The 15,980-nt window shown below is 33.4% G+C and overlaps 1 protein-coding gene across 1 annotated transcript; it reads left to right on the top strand.

The window, feature by feature from the left end:
• The first annotated feature begins 719 nt into the window (after nucleotides 1-719).
• Nucleotides 720-4,817, top strand: LOC117916181 (protein NRT1/ PTR FAMILY 2.13-like). Its single transcript, XM_034832121.1, has 4 exons — nucleotides 720-1,060; nucleotides 1,284-1,501; nucleotides 2,600-3,174; nucleotides 3,697-4,817. The coding sequence occupies exons 1-4, from the start codon at nucleotides 874-876 to the stop codon at nucleotides 4,571-4,573; spliced, it is 1,857 nt and encodes a 618-aa protein (XP_034688012.1). The 5' UTR covers nucleotides 720-873; the 3' UTR covers nucleotides 4,574-4,817.
• Nucleotides 4,818-15,980: the final 11,163 nt, after the last annotated feature.

The following is a 15,980-nucleotide window of genomic DNA, read 5'->3' as shown; positions in this document are numbered from 1 at the left end:
TAAAACGCTGCAAATCCCCGTCGCCTACCCTTTGCTTGCAAAGCCCCGTCACCCCCCGCCCCCAGCGGCACATTGGAAAGCTCTCCTCGGCGGCAAAAAGCCTTCCCAGATGTTGGAACCTTCCAAAAAGCCTTGTTTTCCATTTTTGTTTTTTAAACTTTAATTTTGATAGTTTATATTTAATTTCTGAACTTTTTATTGATTATAATTGTAGTGATATATTTGATATTTAATTTTTGTTTTATTTATTGCACATTCAAATTTTAATTTATTGAAATTATTGGGTTGATTGACATCTATAGGTAAAAAATTTTGTGAAAAAACTTAACAGATATATTAGATATTATCAAAATTTATTATTTTTATTTATTAAATTTTTTTTAATTTTAATAATATATAAAATATATATTTATGACGTCATCGGTTCAACTGCGATTTGACCGCCGATCCGACCAGTGAACCATAAATCGGTAACTTTTCTGATTCGATCACTGGTCCAATTCTGAAAGATTACTGGTCCAATTCTGAAAGGACATCCGAGTTATGAAAAGGAAGAGCAAGGGATGATGGGAGGAGGAACACTTCGGAATGGAAATAAAGTCAGAGGGAAGCAAGCAAATGGCTGAAAGTGGTAGGGCCAAGGAAGCAGGGGCAATGTGGATACTTTTGTTTTGCATGTGGTGGAAGTTCTTCGGGGGGGATACCAGTGGCGGATGTCTTTAATGCTTAGCAATAACCTCCTCCCCTAGCCTTTTCGTCACCCCCAACATCAGCTCATCCACATATCTTTCACCTCCTACCTTATTAATAGGTCCCGCCAGAGGAAGTTTTTTATCAGCTCCAACAGTGTAAGGGTGTGTGATTAGAGAAACCATGTCTACTGTGGATGCCAAGCATCAAGCCTCTCCACTCACTTCTTCATGGTCGTCTTCACCCCCTCCCAAGTCCAAACCACTGGACAACGAACCCGAAAAGAGCAAACATGACGCCGTTTCATCGGACGTCTCAGACGAAGGCCCCAGAAAGCCCAGTGGATGGAACTCCATGGTTTATATCTTAGGTTTGTGGATCTCAATTACACACTGCCAGCCACTTGCAGAGCCCATCTTGGGTTTCTGAGTCTGAGACACAGGTCATCAGGAGGCGTTACTGCCAAAAACTGCTGATGATAAAAGCAATGGATGGCTAGCATTTTTTATTGCTTTAAATTTTGTGTCATTTTGTTATGGATTAGTGGCTCGCACTGGCTGACAAAAGCTATGGCGTTGCTTTGTGCTTTGTAGGGAACGAGACATTTGAGAGGTTAGCCACGTTTGGATTGCTCGCCAACTTCATGGTATACTTGCTCAATGAGTTTCACTTGGACCAGGTGTCCGCCACCAACGTCCTTAACATCTGGTCCGGAACAGCCAACTTTGCACCCTTGGTTGGAGCCTTCATCTCCGATGCTTGTGTGGGCAGGTTTCGGACTATTGCTTTTGCCTCGTTTGCTTCTTTGCTGGTACGTGTTCTTCTTCTCTGCCCATCAACCTTGATTTCATTTAACTCACCTGTCTTCTCCCTGCGCTGACTGCCAAGAAAATTTCTCTGGTTGACAGCTTATATTGTTCTTTTCCAAATTTCTCTGGTCTATTCTCACTTTTTTATTTCCTTATTTTTAAGTGTTTCTACACTTTGATGATCAGTTTCTTATATATAAGATGTTGCAATTACAAAATAAATTAATTATAGAAAATCAAAATAATGAAAATAGGAAAATCAGTTATGTTAGATACTTTAAATGGGGAGTCTAGCTAAAGAGTAGTGATTTAATTTCCTCTCTAATTATAGATTCATTAATTGTCTCGTCAACAAAGTCAAAGTTAGGTCACCCCTATTTTAATAAGAAGCATTATGATCAAACACTACCACTAAACTATTGCAAGTATATCAAACTTAATAATTGAAGAGACCAAAAGCATCCACGAATTAAGAGTTTGTTTGGTACTCAGAACCTAATTTTGTTAGGGGGTACCAGTTAGACGTAAGTTCCATTCCTCAATGTCTTATCTACTTTAAATGGGCATGCAAGCAAAAAGGAAAGAAGGAAATTTGGCTGCTTCCGTAATTAAGAATATTATTCCATTATTCATTAATGCCATCCTACCGACCAATAAGTCGTATCATTCAAGAGTGTGTCTGCAAAAGGAAATTAATGGTAAAATTAAAGACAGGCCAGGCCACCCACCTGTCACTGCTCGCTCATATTGTATCGGATGCCAATATTATTATATTAATATATATGCTGGGAATTATATATTAATATAATTCCACAGAAGGCCAACTTTAACCCACTCCAAAAAGAATATTCATTTAGAGTCACCATTTTCCTTGGGAAACTGAAAACTAAACGCCATCATTTATTTCATTTGTTTGTTTTAATATGCTGTGCTCGGCTAGTGATCAAGCCATTTAGCCACATGTATCAAATGTCGTTTTCCTCAGTTTTTGTGCGGCTAACAACACACCCGCACAGATCTTTTATTCATGTAGTTTATCTTCAATATTATTCAGATTCAGACTTGCAATTCTATGTTAAAAACATTTGAGTGGTTGACAGGGCATGGTGACTTTGACTCTGACGTCATGGATTCCTCAGTTGCATCCTCCATCATGCACAGAGGACCAGCAACAAAATGATCAATGCACTGGGCCCACATCAGCTCAAATGGGGATTTTGTTCCTGGGCCTAGGATTTCTAACCATAGGCACAGGTGGAATCAGGCCATGCAGCATACCATTTGGGGTGGACCAGTTTGATCCCACCACTGAACAAGGAAGAAGAGGGATTAACAGCTTCTATAATTGGTACTACACCTCATTTACATTGGTGCTGATGATAGCTCTCACTTTGGTTGTCTACATCCAAGACTCTGTCAGCTGGGTCTTAGGCTTTGGGATTCCTACATTGCTCATGGTGGGTTCCATCATCCTGTTCTTCCTCGGAACAAGGGTTTACGTGTACGTGAAGCCGGAGGGCAGTATATTTTCCGGCATTGCACAAGTTTTTGTTGCGGCTTACAAGAAGCGCCGGGTGAAGATTCCGGTGGAAGGAGAGAAGGAGGGTGCATACTATGATCCACCATTGACGAAGGGGAGTGTAATGGCCAAGCTCCCCTTCACCAAACAGTTCAGGTGACATATCTCTATCATGACCAAGATTTTCTAATCATAGCGTAAGTTAATTAGATGAACAATATGGAGATCCAACCACCAAAATGCTTTCTGTCGTGAAGGGTGTCGACAATTGGATATAAGTAGGCAAATCACTCCAACACATGATTTCTTTAATCATTTCATGTTTTATTAATTAAATAATCAGATTTTGCACAAAACTATAAAATAATATGTGGAAGGTGGTTGGGCCTGTTGATAAATGCCCGTAACACTATCTTCTTATTTTATTTTATTTTTTAAAGATTAATACACTACTGTTAGACATATTTGTGGACACCAACCAGTTTCTCGACGTCAACAAGGATAAGATTTTCAGACAGTAAAATATGGTAATGAACTCAAAGATGGTTTCTCTGATGAATTACATATGTAGATATGTATGGAGTGTGTGAGAGGCACTGAGTGTTATTTTTCAAAGTGTATAGAGTTATTACTTATTAATGTGTTTTGTAAATCTTTTATTTTTTTCTCTTTGCCTAGGTGGCTAAACAAAGCTGCTGTGATACTGGAGGGCGAGAAGGATGCCAATGGTTGCCCTTCAAATCAATGGAGGCTTTGCAGCATCCAGCAGGTTGAAGAAGTGAAATGCCTGGTAAAAATAATCCCAGTTTGGGCATCTGGTATCATTTGCTTCACTGCCATATCACAACAAGGAACATTCACTGTATCACAAGCCCTGAAAATGGATAGACACCTCGGACCCAAATTTCAAATTCCTGCAGGCTCACTCATAGTAATATCCATGCTTACAGTAGGGATATGGGTTCCGATCTATGATCGTATCCTTGTACCCGCCCTCCAAAAAATCACTAAACATGAAGGAGGAATTACACTTCTCCAAAGAATGGGAATTGGCATTGTTTTCTCCATTCTGTCCATGGTGGTTTCAGGATTGGTCGAACGAGAGAGAAGGGCTTCTGCTATTCTGCAAGCCGGGCCTCATGGGATTGCACCTATGTCAGTCATGTGGCTAGCTCCTCAGCTCATCCTAATGGGCTTTGCTGAAGCATTCAATATAATCGGACAGATCGAATTCTATAACAAAGAATTTCCGGAAAACATGAGAAGTATTGCTAATTCTTTGTTCTTTTGCACTATAGCAGGGGCTAGCTACTTAAGCAGCTTAGTGGTGGTCATCGTTCATGATGTTACCGGAAAAGCTGGCCGATCGGCCTGGTTGACAAAGAATATTAACCAGGGAAAGGTTGATTATTACTATTACCTTCTAGCAGGAATGGGGGTTCTGAATTTGATATATTTTCTGTTTTGTGCTCGTCGATACCGTTACAAGAGTGGTCACGGTGTTACCGAAGAAGAACCCCATTTGGACCTTGAGCTTAATCAACTCAAGCACTAGCTAGGTTTGATGGGATTTATCTATATAGATTTACTGCTTAAAAATATAAACCATAAAGAAAATAGTTTTACTTTTGCTATGAATTAAAAAAAGGAATGTAAGAGGGCATGCTCTTATCTCTTTGTCATCGACTCATTATTGTAACAAAGAGCAAGATGGTTTCCCTTGTGGACTTAATGATATGTGTACCTTCCATTTACATTAATGAATACATATGGTGCACATGGCACAGTGCTCTTCACTATGAGTTCGAGATGATGATCCCACTCAAACCACAAAAAGCTCAAGTTATAGTTGTTTATTGAGGATGAGAAATTGGCACCACAATCGGACGGCTCTACTTTGGATCTCTGTTTCAAACAAACCACTCTGAAAACTAAGAGTTTATTTACATTGATTATAGGAAGTGTTTTTAGTTTTATTTTAGTAATTGAAAATAATTCTTTTAATACAAAATTTTAAGTACCAAAATGAATGATTGTTTTCTAGAATCACAACTAATCAAACTCTAAATCCCTTTCTATAATAAAAATGGGCATATTTTTTTGGGAGGTTTGAGTCCTATAGCCTGTTACAGCTTTCTGCGCACATGGATATTAAAGCACCTGTTGAACTGGAGACGTCATGGTCCGTTAAATCTTTTTTTGGTGCTCTCCTCCTTTCTTGCTGCAGCCTAAACGCTACACAAAGTTAGAGAAGCGAGAGATCTTGTTATAGGATTCGCATAACTTTTGTTGATAAAAATTTTATTAATCTTTACCATGAAAACGACCGGCATCTCCTAGTCCAAGATGTTGGAACACTGCATGCGTGTTGACCCGTCTAACAATGATATTCGTGTATCATTAGAAGTGCAATTCCATGGTATACACGTTTACATAAGAAATTTTGAGGTCTATGTCATATCTCTTATCTAGACTGTTCATCCATCACATCTGCAGTGCCCTTATGTTTTTAAATTTGAAGTTTCAATTTTTTTAATTAGGTACCTCACAACTGCAACAGCTAAGTTTTGGATTGGAATTGCCATTTTTTCCCTTCCTGCAACAGCTAAGGTCATTGACTGACAGATGAAAGAAAATTTGTGGGGCACTTCTACTCTATTTATTTCTTCGGGCATTTAATTATTATTTGAGGAGCCTTTCAAATATTGTCACTCTCTTTGTCTAGCTTTCCGTTTCTTTTTATGCTGTTAGGGGTAAAAGACAAACATAAAAGATCATAAATGAAAATTTTCAAGTCTAAGCTAATGCGGACATTAGTTTTCAGACAATTTGACGTTCAAGACCCCAAAAGAAACTAATTTTCTAGAGATTTTACCTAATTGTCCGAATATTAGTATTGGGTGGATGTAGATTGTATGGTAACAAATGTCACCCTTGATTACATGTTGTGAGATGCTGGCAAGAGCAGGTCCTCCAAAGATCATGACAAGCAAGTATACCAATCTTATCTAGACAAAATGTACGTAGGTTGGATTTTAGTTTGTACTACGATACTTGCTCAGTATCTATCTGCAGAATCAACCAACACCACTTGATCCAGCCCTTGATTAGGCATGTAAATGCACCACCTGTAAAGTCCATGTCCAGCCCTGAATTACTGAATACATTGCTCTATAATCAACCTGCAGAGTTGTATGCTAGGCTTGACTGTAAATTTGTGACATTTAGAGGTGGTACCCATCACTTGTCTTTATGCTCTACTGAAGTGGTGTCTTGTAGCTCTGTCAGTAGTTTTTTGAGTTATGAAAAGATTCCCATTCCACATCTTTTGTAGCATTCCGCAATTCTTCACCACCAAAACCACCTCCCCTACCACTATGTGCACGATAAGGACAAGTAGCCGGTCCTGGAGATCATGTGAGTGACCAATGATGATCAGATACGTCCACCGCCTGTGATCACCATGGAATTGAAAAGTCGTAATTAAGAAACGAAAGTGTCAGTGTACTAGTGATAATGGAAAAAAAGAGGAGAGAGGAGATTCGGTTTTGTGCTGTTTCATCATTGCACTGTCACGAGGTTGTAGGAAGGTCAGTGGAAGTTTTATTTCCTTTCACCATTAAGATTTGGCTGCTTCCATAATGTTGGAATATCCGCTATGACATTGCGAAAGAACGACAGAAATAATGGAGAAAAACTTGCTCAATGCTTTTGATTGGCGATGGAGGACAACTAGAAAACTCCAAGGTCCTTGATTACAAATGTACAATTTCAAAATAATGAGAGAGCTGCTTGTCAACAAGCTGGGCCTGTGTTGGCCTCAACCTAGGGTTTGGTACATGCTTTGTGGGAGGATTAACCACGCAAAACACAGCAAACACTATGTCATACATCCATAATTAGGGTTACGGGTGTTGGATTTTTTTGTTTTTTTTTAAAATAATTTTTTGGGTTCTGAATATCAATCATTTCAATATCCTTTGGTTAATTATGGTTGAATTAGGAGTTTCATATATGGGTAGCCCCACCTTTGAATGAAACAAGGTAAGCCTTCCAGTTCCAGAGCTGAACTAAGCTCAATCTCAAGGTGGATGGGTTTAGTTTTGGAAAAGTAAGAATTGAAGGAGAATCAATGCAATATTGACATGTGCTCCAGCCTGCAACAAAACAGCAATGCCTCCAGTCTGTGTGCATACAAGACTAATATATATATAAACTCAGGTCCCTGTGACATGGAAATAAATCCTTTGAATTAAAGCCCAAGTGTGCATAAGAAGAACAGTAGTTCTATCTGGAGATCTTGAATATAGCATATATGACCACATCTGCCATTGGTAATCCTTGTTCCCAACTATTCCACTTGTTGAAGTTAATGCGGAGGAGTATTCTAACGAATGATGTGTATATAGCTATGGCTTAATTTCTAAAGAGTAACACAGGGTTTGTTAAGCGAAGCACTTAAATGGCTGAGCTTGAGCTTTGGAAAGAGTTCAAAGAAGGCCTTCTGAATGCCGGGATTGGGTATGAAAGTTTAGATTGGATTGCAAAAAAAAAGTAAAATTAAAAAAATTTTAAAAAAAGAAAAGAAAAAATTGGTCCTTCCCTTCCTCTCCTCCATGCTATGTTTAACCATCTTCTTAGCTTAAACAACGACCAACAGAATTTTGTATCAGAGCTACTAGGTTTGAGGAGTTTGAGCTAGTTGGCGATTTGAAGAAGAAAGTGATTTTTAGGCAGAAAATTCATGGCAGGTACGAGTGGTTCAACTATGAGTTTTCATCAGCCACAGGTACCAATCTTTGATGGAGAAAATTATGGCTTACAGTGTGTAAAGATGAGGACTTCATTCTTTCATGTTTTGCAGGATACAGTGGAGAATGATTATAGGGAGCCAAACTAAGGAGTTTCATTGACAAAGATCTATGAAAAAAGAAGACTAATTGAAAAATGGCAAATGCATTTCCTATGCTGCAGACTCCACATTTTTTTTTTAAGAATAGTAAGAGCAACGAAGTTAAGTTATAAGCTTGGGATATATGAATATGAAACGAACTAAGACTTTAATGCTATGTTTAGTTCTAATGCTTTAGTTTTACCCATAAAAAAAAAAAAAAAACCAAATATAATTAAAATTACATAGAAACTAGCTTATTTTTAAATTATTTAATCTTCATAGTTAAAACAAGTTCAAAGAATTTGAAATAATATATAAAATTGATTTATTAATTTTAATTTTTTTTCCTTTCATTTTTTTCTTTTATTTTCCCTGAAAATTTTCAAGAACTAAACATAATAAAAAGGAATACTCTACTAGATTTGCTAAACTTCTTGTTAGAAAAATCGGCTTAAAAACACATAAATAATTGTGACTAATCAACAAAAATTTAAAAAAACAAATTATTATATTTCAGTCTTATTTAACTATTACACAACCCCTTATTAATAGATAATTATACCTAACAAAATATAAACTCCTACTAATAAAAATACAATAACTTTATAGGACTCAATTGCTTAAGCATAGAAACAATATCTACCACTATAACTTTTAAAAACCAAATCCAATCCTAGTTCCCACAAACTTATTAGAATTAAGTTTACTTTTTAACATGTCCCCTACACTTGATTTGTATTTCCAAGTAACATCCATGACATTCTAAAAACTTTAAACTTAAGAAGCTTGAAAAATTTCAGCACTTCGATCATCATGAGACTTTGTAAATTTAAATTGCATTTCTTTTTCTATAATGCACTCTTCAATAAAATGATATATTATATCGATGCATTTGCAATCGTCAATTTGTTATCCACATAGATTTCTATTGATTCTTCTTATGGTAAATTAGGCCCTTTCAATAAAGGATGGGCTATGCCTTTCATCATGACCATCCACCTCCACGTACATCTATTCTATTTAAGACTATTTACTTTCAGTCTCTTAAATCAGGATAGTACATAAGAGAAGTTAGTTATGGCCCTAGAGGGGAAAAGGCTTATGACAAGCTTGGCTAGTCAAGAAAATAGATAGGAATAATCTCCAAAATAATAGTTAGGAATACAGCATATGCAACCATTGCGACACCCATTAAAGGAGTATAGTTCCCCATGCATCCAAAAGTTACTTTACCATATTCCAAATTCAACAATGTCAATAAATCCCTTATGGTAGTTTATTTGTCTTGGGCCAGATCTAGAACTACCCTCAATGGTTTTTGTAGTTGAACAAGATGTTCAATCCTTTTATCCATACGGTTAGGTTCCCACTCATATTCTAAGATGGGTTCTAAGACACCCAAAAAAAGTTCTAATGGACAAGGTTTGCTAATAGGTGTTAGGTATTCCTTCCACGATCTGCATAACAATGAGAAGTACACTTACAGTGATTGAAGTGAGAAATTGAGATTGAGAATGATCTATGGGGCTTGAGTTTGAGATTCTACATAGGCAAACATAACAAATGAGGAAAAGAAAGAAAAAGTCATTCCAAACTAGGTTGAGAGTGTCAGGGCTAATCCACCCAAAACACTCACTTCTACTCTTGTCTTACTATGGAAGTAGTAGCTAAAAGCTTCACTCTGGAGGTAGGCGGTTTGATGGAGCTAATTTGATCCACAACCGATATGTATCCATCCTTTGAATCCAGAAGTGAAGCTATTACTCATGTGGCTGGCCCACAAAAATAAATCTCAGGACTGGAAACTATAATACATAGACTAACCATGGAGGTCACTGAATCTGTTGAATTGAATTTTGAGAAGGAAGAAGAACAAGAGCTACTACGATTTTAGTAATAATGATATTCCCTAACATACTAAAACTTGGTATCACCCCACTAATAGCAGGAGATGTAAGAATTGATACATAAAATAACTTTTTATTTGATTGATAATCAAAGCAAAAGATATTTTAGTCATTTGCATTAAGCTTAAACTTCCTTCCACCCCAATCACTATTATTATATCTAAAAAACTTCAAATTATTAGAAGGTGAATAACAAAAACCATAATCAATTGCACCTTTGATGTAATGAATAATCATTCTAGTCTTCATGTGAGTCATCATTGGTACTTCCATATGATGACTAATAACAACTCTAAAAAGAATATCCGGTTTTGTAAAAGTCAAGTAGCATAGGCTTCCAACTAACCTCTTATATTACATTAGATCTACCCTTTCTCCTCTTCATGTCTTACTAATATTCAACTCTACTTTATATTTGTTTATTTATTGGATGCACATATTCAAGGTAAACTTATTGGGAATTTGTTTTGCATAGCTTTCTTGAAAAATAAAATACCATTTATGGTTTACGTTATTTATATGCCAAGGCACTATCACATCAGAGCAATATCAGTCATTACTTCTTTAAACTCATTAAACATGATTGGATTATATTCTCTTTCTCATTTACCTTTATATAAAGAGCATGTTTATGAGGATAGTTATTAAAATTATTTTCTTGAAAATATTTGTTAATTCTATTATTCCATGTTCTTGGTTTTTTTTTTCATCAATCTAATATAAGGCTCTTTTCAACTTTGGAATCTCATTCTCATGTCCTTTTGACACATAACCTATGATTGATTGACATTCACTTTTTTTTCTAGATATCCATTCAAAGAAACTGAATTTCACATCCATTTGAAAAATGCTTCAATTATTTTAAGCCATTTTATTAATCTTACGGTTCTTAAATGGGCAATGAGCGTAGATATACCTCTCAATAGTCAATGTCTTATTGTTGTTTGTAGCCCTTGGTTACAAATTTTGCTTTTAATCTCTCCACTTCTACTTTTATATTCTTCTTTGCCTTGTATATACATTTTACTCCATTTTTTTTCTCTTTTGAAGGATATTTTAACTCCTATATGTTATTCTTCCTTGTTTCTTTTATTTCCTCATTCATAGCATTTTTACATTTTTTATCTTGCATTACTTCTTTAAAACTTATTAGTTCACAATTCATAAAAAGACAAAAACTAGATAGTTAAATCATTTTGATTTTCTGTTATCTCTTAAAGCTCTTGTAGGCTCTTGAAACTTGGTGTCCTTTTACTTAAGCTTCCTAATGAAGATGATGTTGCTAGAATGCCTCTATTAGGATCCTAACTATACCAACCTAAGGAAATCACTTTATGGGAAGGGTGAATAGGGTGATGATCATTTTTTATAAATTTAAACTTAGAAAGCAAGTGACAGTTGTATGTAATAATATAACAAGTATAATGAAAAACAATTGCATATAAAATAAAGATAGTGGAAAAGATAAATGCAAGCTCACAATTTTATAGTGGTTCCATGGAACTCAGTCTACATCCACTTTTCTTAAGCTCCTATCCAATTAAGGGTTCCTCTAGATGAGCTCCCAAGTCTTCAAGTTTTACACTTGGATTATGTTTCTAAGGGACCCTTTATACTAAGACTTTTAAAGCCAAAGTTTCTACACTATTCCCTTTGGATTTTGTGTAGCTCAAGATATACCTAACTCTCAAGTAATCCTCACAAGGTTGCACTTAGATAGAAAATTAATTTCATAAAATCCTAATACAAGTTGAGGCTCAAATGGATTACAAAATACATTAGGATTGATGTGCACTAAAAAGATATGCAAATTTGAAAGCAAAGTGCATTAAAATCTCTTCTTAAAGGCTTAAATAAAATTCAATAAAGATTTGAACTTTCTTTCAAGTTTAGAACCTTTAAACCATTGTTAAGCATAGTTTGGGGTGGACCAATCAACTAACTAGTCGAATCGCTATTAGTTGTTAGGTGATAGAAAGTATGGAAAGTGACTGCTAGGTTATAAGAGCTTGATTAGTAGATCACCAATTTAACCAATCATTGACTTGTTGAGTGAATAGTCCCAAACAGTTTAGTAGTAATTGGTCACTGATTGAGCAACTTTAGTCAAACTTGAGCTAAACATGTACAAAATATGGAAAACTGACCTATAACGACTCACATTATTTCAATATGAAAACTTACTATTAAAAACCTCTTTTTAATGTTGAAATAAATGTCAAAGCATGGGTTTTTATCACCACAACAATTAATCTCATTTCTTATAAAAGTTATAAAAAGATGCATAAATGAATTATATAGTTTTTGCAACTTTTGTATCACTACCATAAACTCCTTACGGCTAGATAAACACTTTGTTATTTTGAAAATCTTTTTAACTATGAATAGCATTAAACAAAGTTAGTTTTCATTTAGAAAGATCCTTCATTCAATTTATAAAAAACATGAAACTGATATAGGTACTTGAATTATTTTAGGTGCTTAACTAAAAATATAATGTAGTATGAACTTAGTGTACTAAACCTTACAAAGAGGTCCCAAAAAAATTTACTTGGAATACTATCTCTTGAGCCTTCTTTTTCTTTTTTCTTTCCACTAGGCTTGCTATATTTTTTATTCCTTCTTTGCAAATCTTATTGCTTAAACACACTTAGGATAAATAATTAATTTCAATTTAGTTTTATTATCATCAAAAACAAAATCAACCAAACCTTGGCTTCACAATCATGAGTTGATAGAGGAATGACTAATCACACCAAAATTTGTATAAATACTAATGCAGTTCCCCAAGCGTAGGGAGCAATTATAGCTTTAAAAACCCGATGAGTTGGGTGTTGAACCACAAAAAAAAAAAAAAAAAAAAAAAAAAAAAAAAAATCTTAGGAGTGCAAGTGAGATGGGAAGATTAAGAAAAGCAATGAAGTTGGTGGTAAAAAAAAAAACATCTCCTTGAATTCTTTCTTTGGAGAAAGAAGTGGCTAGAAAGTTAAAGGAAAGCAAACTATGTTACAAATAAGAAGGTTAAAGCAAACTTATTTTATTCAACAAAGTTCTCTAGCCTAGATTCCAACAGTGGATTAAAATATTTTTATTGAGAGATTAGTTTCCTTATTTAAGTACGTAACTAAACTATTCTGAGTTTTCATATTATATTTTTGTTATTAGGAGCTTTTATTTTGTTAAATATGTGTGGATATCTATAAATTATAAGAGATTGTACAATAGTTGAATAAGAGTGATGTAAGATAATAATTTTTTCTTAATTCTTCTCAATTACTTATATCTTTATATAATTGATTTTGTGTGTTTTCAATCTTATTGCTATGACAAATTGGCATCAAGGTTGCAAGAAAAAGATGACAATTAGAATGCATGTGTTTCAAATTTCCCGACCTAACAAAGAAAACTACAATAATTGGAGTATCAAGATAAAGGATTTTCTTGGTTTAGAAGACACATGAAGATGTAGAGAAATACTACAAGGAGCCACAAAATGAAACTACTTTATCCCAAAGCCAAAGGCATATTTTGAAAGACAAGGAAGAATGAAAAAAAAAACTATTACCATTATCTATCAAGCAATGAATAAAGATACTTTTGAAAAGATTTTAAGTGCAACCACCAGCATGAGAGATATTAAAAACAAACACAGAAATTGTTAAGTAAAGAAAAGTTCATCTTCAAACTCTTAGAAGAGAATTTGAAAATTTGAATATGAAATAATCAAAATCAACATCCCATTATTTTTCAAGAGTATTAGTGGTTGTAAATGTATTGAAAAAAAAACAATGAATGTTTGAATTACATTCGCGTGAATGAAAAAAAATATTATCTTTTGATTCAATGTTTAATTTATATTGTTGTGTCCATTTAAAAATCAAAAGATTTAGATTCTATGCTCATTGATAAACTTATAGAATCATTGCAAGCCTGCGAAGAAAGATTAAAAAGAAAAAACCATATTAAGAATAATGAAAAAAATTGGTAATGAAAAAAATCAAAGTAATTATAAATTTAATTTTATGAGGAATCTACTTTCTTGTCATTAGGAATTGCTAACTTCTATATTTTTTTTACTAGAAATTTTAATTTTGTTAGATGTCAGCATCTATAAATAAGAAACTATCCAATAAATGAATAAGAGTGGTGGAAGAAATTTTTTTTTTAACTCTTCTCAATTACTAATCTTTTTATGTAATTGTTTGTGTGTTTTTTTTTAACATTTTACTCCAAGAAAGTTGTTAATATAATTGGGAGAAAGAAACGTATATGGGCTAAGAAAACACCTTCTCATTCTCAAAACATGTGTTTCATTTTCTTCATCAATAATCATACAAGAATAGTAGTAGTTTATTTTTTGAGGCTTATGAGATATTTACTTTTTTTAAGAAGCTTAGATTATGTTTAGAAAGTGTTTTTTAAAACAATTTTTTAAAAATAGTTTTTGAGAATTATTTTTACAAATTATTCTATGATGCATTGCAAAATAAAAGTTTGTTTGGGAAAAACTTAAAATATATTAAACCTATTTTATATGTTTTTAAATATTTTTTTTAAATAACTTTTATCTATAGTGTTTTATTTTCAATAATTCCTTATATTTATATATATGTTTGGGTTAAATACACTTTACCTCCTTGATTTTTGGTGTGTTTTACATTTTACCTTCTCACATTCAAACTTCAATTCTTTAGCCCCCAAATTTGTTAAAGAACAACAATTTACCCCTTTATACATGTTAAAAAAAGTCAATGAATAATTTGTTGAATAAAGAAATAAGAATGAAATGTAAAGAGAAATGTCTATATCCAAGTTCAAAGTTGTCACATTTCACATCATCTCTATGTAAAAATCATGAACAGTTATGTGAACATCTCTTTAGATTAAAAAATCAAAATTATTAGTTGTTATATTTTGAAGGCCATTGGAAAATTTCAATTCAAAATTGTTAATTCAAAGTTGATTCCATTTAAGTTCAAACCAGTGTTTGAATCAGAGTGTAAAAAAGAGTAATCTTTTTTAAAATTTAATAAAAAAAACTTGTAATTGAAGTCAAATTGTTGCCATTTGACAAGTTTGGAAGTAAAATATTGGGTTTTAAATATGAGATGGCAAAGTGTAAAACAAACAAAATGTCAAGAGGATAAAATATATTTAATCATATATTTTTTTTATTCCAACCCTCAAAAAACAAGTGAAAATAATTAAAATATAATATCATGAAACACCATGTTTTTATATTTTTAAGATTATAACACTGTTTTTTGTTTTCTATTTATCAAACTTGTTTTTTTTTTCTTAATAATAAAAAGAGTATTTTTGAAACCAACTTCCAAAACTACCCTTAAGTTCTTATTTGAAAACCAAAATAATTAATGAATGACAGAGATAAAGAACATACTCCAAATGAGTTTGAAGAATTCAGTAAAGATGAACACATGGAAAGTCAATTGATTTGGTTGTAATCCATATCAAAATGAAGTAATGAAGTATCTGAAAGCAAGAATCAAACTTTGATGGATATGACAAAATCCATGTTGCATAAGAAGACATTTTCTAAAGTTTTGTAGGCTAAAGCTATTTATATAACATCATATTTGATTATCAGATGTCCAATTAAAATAATATGGAACTGAAGCAATTGAGGTTTGGAGTAAAAAGAAGCCATTTTTCAAGCATCCAAAGATCTCTAAATACGTATGCTATTATGCTCAATATCCAAACAAAAAATACATTTTTAATTGGTATAACTCCAAGTCAAATGATCATAAGGTGTTAAACTTAAAAACAACAAACTAGTACTCAATCAAAATGTTTTTGAGTGGTAAAAGAATATGAAATTAAGCTAGCCCTAGACTTAGTATAGAAAAGCAAAGAATTTGTGAGTTTCTATTACAGCCTTGTCCAATGATATTTCATTCATCTTGTTGATTACAAAACTAAAATGAAGACTTTTGAAACCTAAAACAGTTCTAGAAGTACATTTAAAGCTAAATTTTGAACTACAACTAACAACTACTTAATTAAGACATGACAATCAACTACTTATTGCATAATAGCACTACAACAATCAACTACTCAAGAACTTTTTGACTAAATCACATTAGCTATTTTAACGCATTGAACACTTCTCAATAATGCATAATAGCACTACAATAATA

The sequence above is a fragment of the Vitis riparia genome, chromosome 1 (genome assembly GCF_004353265.1).
Source record: "Vitis riparia cultivar Riparia Gloire de Montpellier isolate 1030 chromosome 1, EGFV_Vit.rip_1.0, whole genome shotgun sequence".
Lineage (NCBI taxonomy): Eukaryota > Viridiplantae > Streptophyta > Magnoliopsida > Vitales > Vitaceae > Vitis > Vitis riparia.
Note: the sequence above shows the minus strand (reverse complement) of the source record. Positions and strands in the feature narration are given on the sequence as shown.

Excerpts from the sequence above, each read along its gene's own strand:
- LOC117916181 (XM_034832121.1), top strand. The coding sequence starts at position 874 with ATGTCTACTGTGGATGCCAAGCATCAAGCCTCTCCACTCACTTCTTCA. Across the intron at positions 1,061-1,283 it reads CTCCATGGTTTATATCTTAG|GGAACGAGACATTTGAGAGG; the intron begins GTTTGTGGATCT and ends TGTGCTTTGTAG. Across the intron at positions 3,175-3,696 it reads CCCTTCACCAAACAGTTCAG|GTGGCTAAACAAAGCTGCTG; the intron begins GTGACATATCTC and ends CTCTTTGCCTAG.